This window comes from Neolamprologus multifasciatus, chromosome 22, assembly GCF_963576455.1.
Source record: "Neolamprologus multifasciatus chromosome 22, fNeoMul1.2, whole genome shotgun sequence".
NCBI classification, from domain to species: Eukaryota; Metazoa; Chordata; class Actinopteri; order Cichliformes; family Cichlidae; genus Neolamprologus; species Neolamprologus multifasciatus.
The window spans coordinates 14,898,151-14,914,503 of record NC_140459.1 but is presented as its reverse complement, the minus strand read 5'-3'; the positions used below and the strand labels follow the sequence as shown (position 1 = coordinate 14,914,503).

General features: G+C 40.9%; 1 protein-coding gene and 3 non-coding genes across 5 annotated transcripts in view; all 4 read left to right on the top strand.

Annotated features, from left to right (window-relative positions):
- Nucleotides 1-2,588: 2,588 nt before the first annotated feature.
- On the top strand, nt 2,589-2,660 carry trnah-gug (transfer RNA histidin (anticodon GUG)). Its single transcript has one exon. It is a non-coding gene; the product is annotated as a tRNA-His (tRNA).
- A 2,295-nt stretch (nt 2,661-4,955) lies between these two features.
- trnah-gug (transfer RNA histidin (anticodon GUG)) lies at nt 4,956-5,027 on the top strand. Its single transcript has one exon. It is a non-coding gene; the product is annotated as a tRNA-His (tRNA).
- Nucleotides 5,028-5,461: 434 nt separating this feature from the next.
- trnah-gug (transfer RNA histidin (anticodon GUG)) lies at nt 5,462-5,533 on the top strand. Its single transcript has one exon. It is a non-coding gene; the product is annotated as a tRNA-His (tRNA).
- Nucleotides 5,534-7,565: 2,032 nt separating this feature from the next.
- dennd3a (DENN/MADD domain containing 3a) overlaps nt 7,566-16,353 on the top strand; it is a 28,863-nt gene continuing 20,075 nt past the window's right edge. Inside the window, exons 1-6 of one of the 2 annotated variants that reach the window (XM_085148850.1) lie at nt 7,566-7,813; nt 12,765-12,863; nt 13,367-13,510; nt 15,313-15,448; nt 15,953-16,068; nt 16,162-16,292. In XM_085148850.1, coding sequence (XP_085004976.1) covers nt 12,783-12,863; nt 13,367-13,510; nt 15,313-15,448; nt 15,953-16,068; nt 16,162-16,292 — 608 coding nt within the window. In that variant the 5' untranslated portion in view covers nt 7,566-7,813; nt 12,765-12,782. Of the gene's footprint in view, nt 7,814-12,764; nt 12,864-13,354; nt 13,511-15,312; nt 15,449-15,952; nt 16,069-16,161; nt 16,293-16,353 lie in introns of both variants that reach the window. The other variant, XM_085148849.1, reaches the window with a different exon arrangement.

The following is a 16,353-nucleotide window of genomic DNA, read 5'->3' as shown; positions in this document are numbered from 1 at the left end:
CTGGGCCATCTGACCTCAGGAAATCGCATGATAGGGTGGGGCCAGGTTTCACAATGAGCTCACCCGAAACCCTGGCTGATTGGGACCCACACCCACTTTCACACCTTGGCTCATGTGATTAGGTAGAGGATCATCAGGGGGTCCTTTGTCCCTCTTTGGGGGGAAACTCCCACTGGGTTTAAATCTGGGACTCCCCACCATTTGACCTTAGAACTGAAGAAGCTTCTCGGATGAGAGGTGAAACGTCTTCAATCAACTCAAAGAAGTCCAGACGCTTTTCTTTCCAAGCTCCTTAGACTACGATGACCTGGATGACTGAGAACCTTCACAGACAACATTAATTGTACCAGTGTTGTTCTGTATTAAGCAAAAAATAATTTAAAAAGTTTTAATTTACGAATTTTTGAGCAAATGGTGTGCTAGGTTGTAATTGCATAGAAATGTACGTTTAAGGAAATAAAAAAATGAGTTACAGTGAAAAGATGTCCTTGGAAATAGTAATATAAACAGAAATTTCAATGTTTCTATTAACAGAAAATATCAGTTAATGATACAGAAAATATACTGTGAATAAACGGAATTTTCCATTTTATAGCTGAAGGAAATGTCCGTAAATAGTATAGAGAGTATACTGTGAATCTACAGAATTTTCCGTTTTATCATTTACAGAAAAGTCCGTCAAACTTCCGTAAAAAAACAGAAAATGTACTGGCAGAAAATTACCAGGACATTTTCCGTTTCTCTACGGATTTTTTTTTACAGTGTATTTTTACAGTGACAGTGGTCTGACTTAAATAATGTCTGCTGTTCTTTTGCGCATCGTACAGGTCACTGTTCAGGTATATCAATCAATCAATCAGAACTTTTGTTTGTCACATGCAAGTTGCCCTGCAGTGAAATGGGACCCCCCCCCCCCCACACACACACACACACACACACCTTACAAACACAACATAGACATCACATGGGGAGACAGGTCGGAGATCGGTAGTATTACGGAAAAAACACTGAAATGCACAATACAATGGGAAAGTCCAAAGTGAAAAAAGAGACCTCTACTCACGTTGGGCTCCTATGGGAGGAAAGCATGAGAACAGTAAACAAAAAAACTCCTCTGCACAGAAATGTCCAGAGCACAACATTGTGGAGCACGTGACAAGCAACAGGGGTAGGTGGGGGGGGTGAAGAGTAATCCGAAGCAAACACTGTGGCCATCCTGCCCTGCGCTATTATTCCAGTGCTGGGCCCATGACCCTCCGTGTTCTCCAGGAGGGAACAAGCATAGAAGAGGTTGGAAAGGGAGGGGGAATCAGTGAGTGCATATCAGTGAATGTGTATGTGTGTGCGTGTCCAGAGTTCAGCCGAGACAGTGTCCTTCGCTCTGCCAGGCTAAGTAAACAGTCTTCCAGCCGACCCAGGTAGCCTTACATAGAATGGGAAGGAACAGTTTAAACACAGTCGTTATCAGGGTGTTTTTGTTCAGCTCCAGCCTTGAGACCACAGCTGGTACCGAAGGGATAGCTGCATGAAGTGATGGTGGTTTTTACTTTAGTGCGAACAACTCATGGGAATTTCAAAGCTGTTCTAACAGTCCGACACTGGTCTCTCAATCTCCCGTTGGAGGTCCGCCCTGTTCTGACGGTACTGACGGCAGGTCATCTTGAATGATTGCAGTCATGTTATTTCATTATTGGCACTGCATTGCCCAATCAGATTTCTTAACGTAACCGGCTTTTCCTTACCTTACCTGTGCGCTCATCAACCAGTTGTTTCATTTTTACAACAGAGTTTAATGTGGAAAAGGTGGTTGGGACAGATGTTCAAACAAAAGCGACAAGCGGCTGATGTGTGAATGATGCCCACATTTATGCGCGTGGCACAGTAAAAGCACCTGCATTAACACAGAGACATCTGGTGTTCTGATGGTAAATAATGTCTGTTGTTGGCATCGTACAGGTCACTGTTCGGGTATACATAGTGGAGTGAGACAACTGCAAGATACAGACTGCACCTGACAGCATAATCCAGCGCGCCAGCTGTGATCGTATAGTGGTTAGTACTCTGCGTTGTGGCTGCAGCAACCCCGGTTCGAATCCGGGTCACGGCAGCATGGTTGTGATCGCAGAGCAAGTGATTGTAGTAACACAGGCTGCAGGTCATCTTGAATGATTGCAGACATGTTATTCATTATTGGCACTGCATTGCCCAATCAGATTTCTTAACGTAACCGGCTTTTCCTTACCTTACCTGTGCGCGCATCAACCATTTTTTTTTTTCATTTTTACAACAGAGTTTAATGTGGAAAAGGTGGTTGGGACAGATGTTCAAACAGAAGCGACACGCGGCTGCAGTTACAGTCTGTATTATGCGTTTTTTCTTCATATGAATCTGATGTGTGAACGATGCGCACATTTATGCGCGTGGCACAGTGAAAGCACCTGCATTAACACAGAGACATCTGGTGTTCTGACGGTAAATAATGTCTGCTGTTCTTTTGCGCATTGTACAAGTCACTGTTCGGGTATATATAGTGGAGTGAGACAACTGCAAGATACAGACTGCAACTGACAGCATAATCCAGCGCGCCAGCTGTGATCGTATAGTGGTTAGTACTCTGCGTTGTGGCCGCAGCAACCCCGGTTCGAATCCGGGTCACGGCAGCATGGTTGTGATTGCAGAGCAAGTAATTGTAGTAACACAGGCTGCAGGTCATCTTGAATGATTGCAGACATGTTATTTCATTATTGGCACTGCATTGCCCAATCAGATTTCTTAACGTAACCGGCTTTTCCTTACCTTACCTGTGCGCTCATCAACCAGTTGTTTCATTTTTACAACAGAGTTTAATGTGGAAAAGGTGGTTGGGACAGATGTTCAAACAGAAGCGACACGCGGCTGCAGTTACAGTCTGTATTATGCGTTTTTTCTTCATATGAATCTGATGTGTGAACGATGCGCACATTTATGCGCGTGGCACAGTAAAAGCACCTGCATTAACACCAGTGTTGGGTAAGTTACTTTAAAATAGTAACTTAGTTACATTACTAGTTACTCCTATCAAAAGTAACTCAGTTACTTCAAGTTACTCGTTACTTTCAAAGTAACTAGTTACTAGGGAAAGTAACTTTGGTTTTACTCAGAATTCTCTTATTAATGTGTTGCTTCCATAACTTTGCCAGTCTTCTAGCTTGCTTACTTGCCACAAGTGCACTGTGCCACCTACCAATAGAAAGGAAAAGATAATGTGCATATTTCCACGAGAGAAATCCCACGCCTGGACCATCATTGACTGCTGCCATGATTCTAGCCTACGTCACAGCGTCGTGTGCGCCTTTTACATCCAACACAAAAACGGCAGTCGTGGTGCTTTGATTGTACTCAGAACTCGGAAATTCTGCCTTCCGAATAGGAAGATGTAGGTAACACCACACTGCAGATGAGCTGCATACAGGGCTGGACTGGGACAAAAAATCGGCCCGGGCGTTTTGACTAGAGACCGGCCTGCCATTATAGGAAAAATCATAAAGCCTTTGAATGAAAACAAACGCTGTTGTGACAGTGATGTACACTGTTTTGATGGTATATATGCATCAATCGTTTGTTGTAAGATTCAGATAATTAGTTTTTAAAATCTAGACATTTTAAATGAGAATAAGAAAGAAAAGTATTTCTTTGTGCCCACCTCTCCCTGTTAATGCCCTACCTGGCCCCCCTGGCAAAACTTTGCTAGATCCGCACCTGCACAGTTACCAGCTGTCAGCTACCTAAAAAAGGATCCTGGGGTTATCTGTCTCTCAGAAACAGTTCATAACTTCCCTTCAACTCATTTATGTCACCTAAAAGGTAAACCTGTTTCTCCATCACCTGTTCAGCTCTGATGATTCAGTAAGGACATCTCCTGGTTTCATCTTCATGTTTCCCTCTCACCAGATAACCAAACCGACATCATGACCAGCAGCTTTTTTGCAGCTGTGGCTCCAGCAAACATCAGCTGATACTAGAAATTAATATTAAATAAATTCTAACAACTGCTGCTCAAGCTTAAAAGTGCTGCTGTTGTTTAACGTGACATTGGCTGGTTTCCTCTTTCTGGCGCAAAGTGGGCGATAAACAAACAAGAGAGCCGATCAGCTGATCATTGATCAGTTTTCATGATTGAAGTAGAAACAGGAGAGGGAGGGGGAGAGAATGAGAGAAGAAGAGGCAGCTGTGCAGCAAAGACACAGAATAACTCCAGCTTTGTGTCTTTTTCAATGTAGCCGAATTACGGGACAAACTGTTCCTTTTCACCTCAATAAGAAACGCGTAATATTTTCTCTGAATACCAGACGGGACGGTTGGCAACTCTAACAACTTATGAACAAAATAAAGTTCAACATCATTAACTTCATTGCACCCACCCAGCTGTATAGAAACTCCGTCATGCTAGCTAGTACGCAGTACGGAAAAAGTCAGAATAACGAAAATAAACTCCACCTAAACTTGGTTTATATCCGACTCGGATAGCCTGCAGGTCATAACTTCTTACCTGAAGTTCAGTTCACACTTGGACCGGCGGCCGCCTCGGGTCTCTTTTCCTTCTGCGTCCCCTTTCCCTCATCCACCTGCTGCCTCCACCACTTGCTAATGTTACAGAATCTGTGGAAGCTCCGCGATAGCCACCACACGAAGTAACGAGTAACGACCCTATCTAAATCCCAGTAACGACTAACGCGTTCCTGATTTTGGCATAATAACTAGTTACCGTGCTCGTTACCACAATAATAACGTAGTTACTGTAACGCGTTACTTAATAACGCGTTAGTCCCAACACTGATTAACACAGAGACATCTGGTGTTCTGACGGTAAATAATGTCTGTTGTTGGCATCGTACAGGTCACTGTTCGGGTATACATAGTTGAGTTAGACAACTGCAAGATACAGACTGCAACTGACAGCATAATCCAGCGCGCCAGCCGTGATCGTATAGTGGTTAGTACTCTGCGTTGTGGCCGCAGCAACCCCGGTTCGAATCCGGGTCACGGCAGCATGGTTGTGATTGCAGAGCAAGTAATTGTAATAACACAGGCTGCATGTCATCTTGAATGATTGCAGACATGTTATTCATTATTGGCACTGCATTGCCCAATCAGATTTCTTAACGTAACCGGCTTTTCCTTACCTTACCTGTGCGCTCATCAACCAGTTGTTTCATTTTTACAACAGAGTTTAATGTGGAAAAGGTGGTTGGGACAGATGTTCAAACAGAAGCGACACGCGTCTGATGTGTGAACGATGCGCACATTTATGCGCGTGGCACAGTAAAAGCACCTGCATTAACACAGAGACATCTGGTGTTCTGACGGTAAATAATGTCTGCTGTTCTTTTGCGCATTGTACAAGTCACTGTTCGGGTATATATAGTGGAGTGAGACAACTGCAAGATACAGACTGCACCTGACAGCATAATCCAGCGCGCCAGCCGTGATCGTATAGTGGTTAGTACTCTGCGTTGTGGCCGCAGCAACCCCGGTTCGAATCCGGGTCACGGCAGCATGGTTGTGATTGCAGAGCAAGTAATTGTAATAACACAGGCTGCATGTCATCTTGAATGATTGCAGACATGTTATTTCATTATTGGCACTGCATTGCCCAATCAGATTTCTTAACGTAACCGGCTTTTCCTTACCTTACCTGTGCCCTCATCAACCACTTGTTTCATTTTTACAACAGAGTTTAAACTGAAAAAGGTGGTTGGGACAGATGTTCAAACAGAAGCGACACGCGTCTGATGTGTGAACGATGCGCACATTTATGCGCGTGGCACAGTAAAAGCACCTGCATTAACACAGAGACATCTGGTGTTCTGACGGTAAATAATGTCTGTTGTTGGCATCGTACAGGTTACTGTTCGGGTATATATAGTGGAGTGAGACAACTGCAAGATACAGACTGCAACTGACAGCATAACCCAGCGCGCCAGCCGTGATCATAGTGGTTCGTACTCTGCGTTGTGGCCGCAGCAACCCCGGTTCGAATCCGGGTCACGGCAGCATGGTTGTGATCGCAGAGCAAGTAATTGTAGTAACACAGGCTGCAGGTCATCTTGAATGATTACTGGCATGTTATTTCATTATTTGATTGGTAACTGCATTGCCCAATCAGATTTCTTAACGCAACCGGCTTTTCCTTACCTTACCTGTGCCCTCATCAACCATTTGTTTCATTTTTACAACAGAGTTTAATGTGGAAAAGGTGGTTGGGACAGATGTTCAAACAGAAGCGACACGCGGCTGCAGTTACAGTCTGTATTATGCGTTTTTTCTTCATATGAATCTGATGTGTGAACGATGCGCACATTTATGCGCGTGGCACAGTAAAAGCACCTGCATTAACACAGAGACATCTGGTGTTCTGACGGTAAATAATGTCTGTTGTTGGCATCGTACAGGTCACTGTTCGGGTATATATAGTGGAGTGAGACAACTGCAAGATACAGACTGCAACTGACAGCATAATCCAGCGCGCCAGCCGTGATCATAGTGGTTAGTACTCTGCGTTGTGGCCACAGCAACCCCGGTTCGAATCCGGGTCACGGCAGCATGGTTGTGATTGCAGAGCAAGTAATTGTAGTAACACAGACTGCAGGTCATCTTGAATGATTGCAGTCATGTTTTTTCATTATTGGCGAGTGAGACAACTGCAAGCTACAGACTGCAACTGACAACCGTGATCATATAGTGGTTAGTACTCTACGTTGTGGCCGCCGCAACCCCAGTTCGAGGGATTGTTGCCACAACGCAGAGTACTAACCACTACACGATCACAGCTGGATGGATAGAGCAGCTGTTGCTGGCTTCCATGACACAGCCAGTTTCAACAAACCAATAATCCTAAAAGCGTTCTCTATTGTTTTGATGCCATACTTCTGGTCTGTCCATGTAGTTTTGAAGTGTACAAAATTCCCATCACCCATGCTCACCATGTCTGCTCCTGGCCTGAGGGATCTTCTTTAAGTCAAAGTTTCTCCACTATACAAAAGTATGGATGCCAAAATTAGATCCCTCTTTCGAGTGGACCTAATCTCTGTTCTTCCCAGCGTCTCTTACTTGAGTAACTTTATTAGATATGTCAACTGGAAAAGAATTTGTTCTTTGCCATAAAAAATGTTCTTAAAGTGAAGGAAATTTAAATTTAAAATTTATTTATTCATATAGTAAATTATTAATTCCGGGCGTTGAAAGATAGAAAAAAATTTACCCTCTTTGAATGTCAGTCAAGTGTATTAGGTTTGTTAGGTTTCTAAGAAAGGATACAATAAAATAAAAGGGGGGGACACACTACATTAACTTTTTCATAGGAGGAAGAAGGAGAAGAAGAAGCTGTACATTGTGTGGACGTGTTTGAAGAAGTGATCTTTAAATCGAATATTAAATTGTATAATAATAATTCTTCTAATTGTATTGTATCTAAAGTTCTCGCAATATAGATAGTGCACTGCGGTGAATATCCAGTAGATGGAGCCCTTGCGAAGCAAAACGCCCCTCTTCGAACTGCCAAACTAAAAAAGCTCTTATTTTGAAATTTGGTTCACAGGAAGTTCAGCTAACGCGTCGCCGCTCTGAGTTTGACAGACCAGCGGCAAACTTCGGACTGTCTGTGAGTGAGAAAGTAAACTGTGAATCAGAGCACACAGTAAAAGTTGGTCTCAGTGCTGAAGTCCCTGCTGCAGCTGTTTCACGGCTTTCTAACCGCAAGCTGGAGCCGTTGTTAGCTGGAGGCTAACCCCCTGTTTAAAGTGTATCCAGTGGAAATGATCGAGAAATATTTAAGGTCAGTCTCTGATTTTACCCTTGCTATGTGAGGAATCCTGCTCGGTTGGTCTCACAGCTCAGTCTCACGTGTTTTACATTTTCAGCTGCTGGTATTAACGTTTTTAACCTTGTTGTAATGTGTGACAGCATGTTTAGATGACTGTTTTAGGCGTATTGTTGTTGCTAATGCGCTGTTTTGATTTGTTCGGGCTGTATACACGATGAACTCGGGGCAAGAGTCTTGGCACATTAAGCCACATGTTGCTCATATTTTGTGCTTTTCCACCCGCCCGCCAAACGAGAGAGAGATCATAGGGCGTGTTAACAGCAGTCCTGCAAAGTGAAGAAAGAGCTGCAAAATGTTTACTTTACTCCCTACTGCTTGCCTTCATTTATTTATTTTACTGTTTAAAGTCATCAGAGGGTTTTTAGGGGTCTTTCGTGCACATTAAAGGGGCATGCCACCCTTTTTAACAGGTTACTCACTTCTTGTGTCCTATCTAAAAAGTCTAACCAGTTTTCCCATGATTTTGGATTTTCCTGGGATCTAAAACCTACTTTTATTTTCCACTGGTGGGTGTTAACAGCTATGAGAAAAATTGAGAGCTGCCTTTCAGCACAGTCACTACTAAAATGAGGCTTTGTTTATCTAAATGACAAGTTATATTTCAAAAGTTTGTCTTTTAGGAAAGGAACTATCATATGGTGGTGGAGAAATGAGACAGGAATTCCTAAAACTGCTTTCATTACTCTGTAAGAGCAACATTTGTTTTAACCACTTCCATTTTCCAAACCGTCTTCTTCCATATTTCTTTTCAGTTCCATAAAATACATTTAAAGCACGGCTGAAATTGCCACTGGCTGCATCAAAGCGGCTTCCTCTCAGACAGATATGACGACAAACTTGTTTGTTACAGATGGTGGACAGGCTCTGGATGGCTGCTTCTCACAGCATGGCATTACCTCCTTAAGCTACACACCCTAGTCAAGTTTAAATACTGTTACTTGTGGGTACACTAATGGTTAAGCTGTCCCAGTTTGTTTAAATGGTGGTTTCACTGCATCTGAATTTTCTTGAGTCTTTGATGATGCATGCATGCATGCATGCATGAACCTCCTAAAATGTGTAACATAGTTCAAAAACTGTTTAATAGTATACAAATAAACACAACCCCCCAACACGAGGTTGGCTAAATTAGGGGTTTTCAGGGGAATAAGTGAGTTAACAATGTGCTTTTTTCCGTGACACAGCAGGGTGGTTAGTCAGAGGCTGGAATGGCCTGAGAAAAGGATTGCACGCAAGTGTGTCGAAGTTTAAGAAAAAATAGAAGATGACGACACAAAAGTACAGAAATAAAAATAAAGGAAAGAGAAAAGCTAGGAAGGTGCTAGAGGTATGTTGGAGTACATAATGTAGGCAGGAGGTTGAGGAAAAAGAGGAAAATGTAATAGGGTATAGGTCACTGGGTTCAGCCTGGAGCTGCAACTAATGCAAGTCAGATGTTTATTCTGACACTGGTACATAGGCAGGCTGATGGTAGCTTGGTAAGTTTACTCAAAAGGACTTTAATTGGCATTGTATTTTGATGATACCTGAACAAAGGTGTTGTTTCATCTCAAATCATCAAACTTTAAACACTTTTGCTCAGCAGTGTTTTTTCTCTTGGAGCTCTGCTATGCAGGCCATTTCTGCCCAGTCTCTTTCATATGTTGGAGTCGTGAACACTGACCTTATCGAAGGCAAGTGAGGCCTGCAGTTCTTTGGATATTGTTTTGGGGTCTTTTGTGACCTCTTACATCAGTTATCGCTGTGCTCTTGGGGTCATTTTGGCGATTTTTGCCACTCCTGGGAAGGTTCATCACTCTTCCATTTGTTTTTGCCATTTGTGGATAATGGCTCTCACTGTGGTTCACTGGAGTTCCACAGCTTTCAAAATGGCTTTTTAACCTTATCCAGACTGAGAGATCTCAGTTATTTTGTTCCTCATTTGTTCCTGAATTTCCTTGGATTGCGACATGTCTGGGTTATGATGATCTTTTGGTCTACTCCACTTTGTCAGGCAGGTCCGATTTAAGTGGTTTCCTTATTGAGACATGTGTGGCAGTAATCAGGCCTGGGTGTGGCTAGAGAAATTGAACTCAGCTTTCCAAAAATGTGACACACCACAGTTAATTTGTGTTATCACATGGGTGGCAATCACTTTTCACACGGGCTCATGTAGGTTAGATTTTTTCCCCCCTTTACTAAAAAATCCCTTCATTTAGAAACTGCATTTTGTGTTTGCTTGTGTTATTTTTTTTTGACTAAAATTTAAATTTGTTTGATGATCTTTAACATTTAAGTGTGACAAACATACCAAAAAAAATAGAAAAGCATGAAAGGGTCAAACACTTTTTTACACCACTGTAATATATTCTGTGAAATTGTAGCTTCATATATCAAATGCTTTTTAGATATTTATGTATGTTTTTTAATAAAAGGCCTGTCCTCCTGCTTTTAGACTTTTCTTTCATACATTGAAATCCGCCACAATAATTTTAACGTGAATGTTTAAACTCAAAAACCTTTAAGGATAAAGGCTCGATACTCTAACTCCTCTTTCTCACCATAAAATCTAATCAGAATTTGCAGTTTGAGACACATACACCAATAAATCTAAATCCCAGGATGTGCTAGTTGAAACGCATTTAATACATAAAAAACAGTCCTGTAGCGTTGCGCATTTAAGCACACACTAACAAACAAAATATCACATCACAAAAGACAACTAGTGACAATTTGTGAATGACATATATTGGTGTTTTACAGTAAAGGAAAGTAAAACGTCTGTAATACTTTTTTTAACATGACATTTTTAGTCATAAAAATGAATACATGCTGCTTTAATTCAACTTTAATGCAGGGCTTAGCAAATATGATAAGTTGTACCACAAAAATATCAGTAGATGATACTGTAACTATTGCTGCTACTGCCCGTCACACCTCCCAGGGTATGGACCACCAAAAGTAGATCTCCAGAGGTTTCAGTAGAAAGCTTAATTCCAATAGAACGAAATTGTAATTGAGAAAATAATTAAAAAAGAAAAAAAGTCATTTTCAAGTCCAAGACGAATGCGTGAAGTAATGATAACGGCAGGAATGTCCAGAAGCATCATTCTGAAAAACTGAAAGAATAAAAACTTCTAAAAGTTTTTTTCTTTTTTTTTAATGTATCCACAATTGCTGAGAATCATCAAGTTGAAAAACTAATGCTGTGACTTTTCTTTAGCCACTACAGATGGAATCAAATGTGGCGATATGTCAGGCAAAAAAGTTTTTTTAAAAAAAGGTTTGCTTACAGGAATTTTTGATGTTAATGACAAAACTGGTTTACTGCATCAGTGATTAAACTCTAACATCTGCTGTTTGTGCGATTTAGATTTTTTTAAATATCCTTTTTGCATCACATAGTCCAGATGAATGCAATGCTGTGTGCATGTGTGACAGCATGCATCCTGAGGAAGTTGTGGTGAAGGATTTTGTCTATGCTCTGACAAATCTTGTGGTTTTTATTTAGCTGATGCTTAATTTTACAAATTTGATTAATCAAAACCTAGTTTCTTTACGCAAAGTGAAACTCAAACTCCGATATAAACAGCATTTGGTTTTAGAATTTTATTAGTCATGGTTAAAATTGTTGAACCGTCACCACAGCTGCTTCACCTCTTCACTGTAGTCAGATTTACAGTTGGGGTCAGAAGTTTACATCTTCTCATCATCTGCATGAATGTTGCAGGGATTTTGGACTTTGATTGCTTTGAACTGTTGTTTTTCTAGGTTCGAATGATTGTAGAGGATTAAAAAAAAAGAAGAATTAGGTATGCAATCCACAAACACCAGGTCAAAATTTTACATACAGGCTCAAATAAACATATACACTCCCACCTCCTTTATTATTCCAACAACTTTGTGTAGCGTAACAGGATTACTGTCAACAAAACAGCCCCACCGCATGATACTACTACCACCATGCTAGACAGCTTGTACAGTGTTCTTAGGTTTTAAAGCCTCACTTTTACGCCTCAGATCAAACCTCTTATCACTGAATCCAAATCAATCTTTGTCTCATCTGACTATTAAACCTTTCTCCAGAAAGCATGGTGGTGTTCCAGGCAGTTTCCAGGTCATGGCAGGCTTGAGCCTAGGTGGTTTTTGGGTTGGTCATGAACATTCTAACCAGTTTCTTCTCATCTGACGATAACATTTTGGGTCTTCTTCTGGAGTTTGGCAAAGTGTTCACACATCCAAATAACTTACATATAGCTGTTTGGACTGATGACCTTGAAATTTGCAGTTTCTTTTTTAGAAATGGCTCCAAGACACCTTCCCAGCTTGTGTAACTTACAATTCACCTTCTCAGATCATCACTGAGTTTCTTGGGCTTTCCCACTGTTCTGAGTATTGGTCAGTCCAATGAGTGCTGTCAAACAAATCCCTTTAGTAGTTGCTGAATTAGAGAAAAAATTAATTAAAACATGTGCACCTAACTCTTTTTTTTTTTTAAGCCATGAAAGATGTACACTGTACAATCATTCCAACCTGAAAAAAAGGTTCAAAGAAAGCCCAAAATTACCATTACATACAGTCATCATGGGCATGAATGCAAACTTCTAAACAACTGCACCTGCTAGTTGTCTGTCACTACAGTAAGGGTTACTGATACATGTACCCTCAATAAAATCATGTTTAGTTGTGTGACATCATAACACGGTAACTCATCTGCAGATTCAGTCCAGAAACAGTCATACCTACTGTGAGTGGAATACCTAAATGTGCATTGCTTTAAAATATATGCTTCACTGACTTGACACGTTGCCTGATGTGTTAATACTACTACAAAAATTGCAGGGAAAGCTATCTCCGTATAAATTTTAGTTGTAGAAAATAGCTCTTATCTCACCTAAATACACACTGTGTGTCTTTTTGGCAGTTTGAGTGCTTGGATGTGATGGCGGAGCTCCCATCTGGACTGCTTGAGGCATGTGTAGTGGTTGGAGCCCACAGTGATAAGCTTCGAGATATACACCAGGTATGTATGCAGACAGTCAGTCAAAAGACAGATAAAAAGTGTGACCATACTGTTGAAGCAAAAATAGGCACACAAAGAATAAAAACAAAAAATCTGACATATTTCTGGGCTATCTGAATCCTTCCTGCAAACAAAAGCTCTTTTCGATACTTGTGGATTGTAACTCTAGAAGGAGCAGATTTGTGCTTTTATGTAGGTCAGCCTTTAAATCACAATACCTGAGAACACTTATGTCCACAACATGAAGAGCATGATTCATTTCAAGCAGAATTGGGTGCGTTATGAACTGTTTGGCTAATCAAAAGTCTGATGTATAGAAATAATACCATGTATGCCATAATGCTTCTTAATCAGTCATACTAATTAATTTCAAAGTGTTTACAACCGTAGGTTATAGTAGGTGTAAGGGCAAAATAAATCCTCTGTATTGTTTTATATGTATGGTCTCTAAAACATGACTGAATATATAAACATGACAAACTTCATTGCAGCTCCATCAGCAGGGTAAGTTAAATGGACTCCCACTGTTGGAAGCTGAGGTACTGCAGGTCCATGCCCCGCCTTTTGTTTCCAAAGAGACCAATTCAAGCCAGGTGATTGCTCCAGCTTTCAGCCGTGTCCAGAGGAGGAGGAGCTTCATTAAGAAAGTATGCATTATTATTATTATTATTATTATTATTATTATTATTATTATTATATTACACAGGATCACAGAAAAACAAATTGTCTGCTGCTTGCGGTATTTCATGTGTCTTAAACTAAAGACACTTATACTACTTATACTAAAGCATACTACTGTGCTGAGTCCAAATCTGTAGTTGGATTTAGCCTAGGACATCAGGTTCTGAAGTTATACACGGTATCATTAGCTATTCATACAGACACAAGAAACAGATTTTATATTTGTTATACAGTCACTGTACATAACTACATTTTGCTTCAAAACTGTGAGAGATTACAAAATCTTGTTCACATTAACAAACGTGTAAATAATAAGTTCACTTGAGTCTTTATGCAATGCACATGCACTGTTCAAAAGTGCTTTAGGCACTTGCTTTTGCGGTTGTGAGAGTCTGCACTTGATCACTGCAGAAACCAGCAGTAATTGCCCATCATGTTGGGGTTGAAGCTGCCTTGATATCTTGTTTCTGTGGTGTCAATATCCTTGTTGGATTGTTCTCCATGTTCATCACTTACATCACCCATATTTGGACTGAAAAAATCCAGATGAGAATGCAAAAAATGCATTTTGAGTGACATTTGGCAGTCGAGTTGCTGATACGCTGCTAACATGTTGCTTACAAGTTCAACATAGTTTTCAGCCTGATGGTTGACAAGAAAGTTTTACACAACTAGCAGAAATGCATCCCAAGCAGAAAGTTCAAGCATGTTCAGTTTGGAGCTGAACGCATCATTTTGCAGATGTCAAAAATTCCTGCTTTTAGCTCAGGAATTTTTTCCAAACCTATCCTTCAGATACTGGAGGCCATTTCCATTACCATCAATTGCCACGTCAAAGTATTAGGCCCAGTTTAATGTGAAGTGGTGGAAGTTACACTTTTAGTGGATCAACCAGTGATGCATGTAGCACATTGTATTGGCAAACAGTGTGCTCAACTCTGGATGACCACTGCTTCACTTTGTAATGATTGTTATCATCACAACTATTCCATAGGCACAGAAAGGACATGTGTTCTGTGTACCCCAACTGTAGACTCAACAGCAGTGCCACAACCTTCAGGTCACCACAAATGTCCCAGTTATGATTTGAATAGTTGATCAGCTTCAAAATGAGTTCCACTGACTCATGTGTCTCTTTCATTCCCACAACTTGAGCAATAGGAACAGAAAGCCTTTCGTTACTCTGATTCCATGGGGTGTGTTTAGCACAAATATAGCAAAGATTGTCTGGATGGTTAACGCAGCTCCACCTACTCATCTTTAGGATAAAACACACTAATAGACTTGCTAGCAAAATAAGAAAACAGTTCTGTAAACTATAAGCTTGCGCTTGGCCAATCTTGCATTATATAGAGGCTTAGCAACTGCTGACGCTACAGGAACACACTGCTGGCATGATGTGTTACAAACACGGGCTCATTTACCATGTAGTGGCCAAACTGTACTTGACCTTTAACTTAAGATTTAGATGTCCTAGGTGAATTTTGACTTCGGATTTGGAATCAGCACACTAGATTTCATGTAAATAACATGTTTTATTCCCAGTAGCAAAATCTTTGTTGTCCTGTGTTATTATTAGTATTATAGAGTAAGCGAAAAAACAGACTATCTGCAGAACAGTGGCTCAATTCCTTCACAGCAAGAAGTCCTGGGTTCAGCCCTGGGCAGGGCCCTTCTTTGCAATGTTCTTCCAGGTTAATGCTTCATGTCTGGGCCCAGGGCACTCTTGCAAAAGAGTTTCTTGCTCATGCGTTTTTCTTTTTTGCAGAAGAGGAGAGATCGTGCTGCAGAGAATCTGTCTAATGGAGAAGCAGCCAATCGCACTGAAGTGTCATCAGCAACAGAAGACATCAGTGTTCCAAAGGATTTGGATCTTATTGCTTTACCAGAGCTATGCTTCCCAGGTATTTTGTGTAAATTTCCATTGTGACAAACCAAACATTACTGAGGATTAAGCTGAATAGCACTGCTGCACACACTCATAATAAATACAGAATTACATAATAATCCAGTCTGTTGCTTGAGTAATCTATTCTTAGGCAATGACTGTATCTAGACTGATAGGTTTTTACTAATGCCAGGTAGTCTTCTTTCTTTCTCTAGTTAAGTGTTACCTAACTAGAGACCATCATGCTTAGATGCATTTTTCCAGTCTAAGATCAAGAATCTGAAAATTTATTATCATGTGTTGCACAGTCGAGCATTAGAAGTCCCATTTTCCTGCTCTTTAATCTAGGTTTAGAGGCATTATGAAATTGCAATTGCATATAGCCACTTCCACTGGCAGCCAGGACGTTTCCACTCTTATTGCTTTGTCTCTTGGAGACACTGACAGTAGGATTAAATTGTGCATTTTGTTGTATGGCATAATCTTAAAATATCTGTTGTTTTTTTTTTTTCTCATCTAGGTGGTCTTGAGTTAGCCAGTGAGCAGAAACAAGACAGTTATCACTTCCTGGTTTTTACTGACATGTTTGGGAACCGAACCCATGGAGTCGTTGTGCAATACTACAGAGCTGTGCCGGTACAAATGCATACTCTCAATTTAACAGAAGGACATGCTAGGACTAATCAGTGCAGACAATCAGTATTACTCATTTGCTTCCTTTTGTGTCAGTCCTGTCAGGAAGGTGTCTTCCAGAACGGTCACAGGGGAAGCTCAACTAAAGCACGTTTCTACGCACCCTTTGCTGTGTGTATCATCTCCAAGTTCCCCTACTACAATGCCCTGAAAGACTGCTTGTCATGGTAACTTCTTTTGAACATACAGTTGATAAATAACCTTGACCTTGGTTGTGTTTTACTTTGT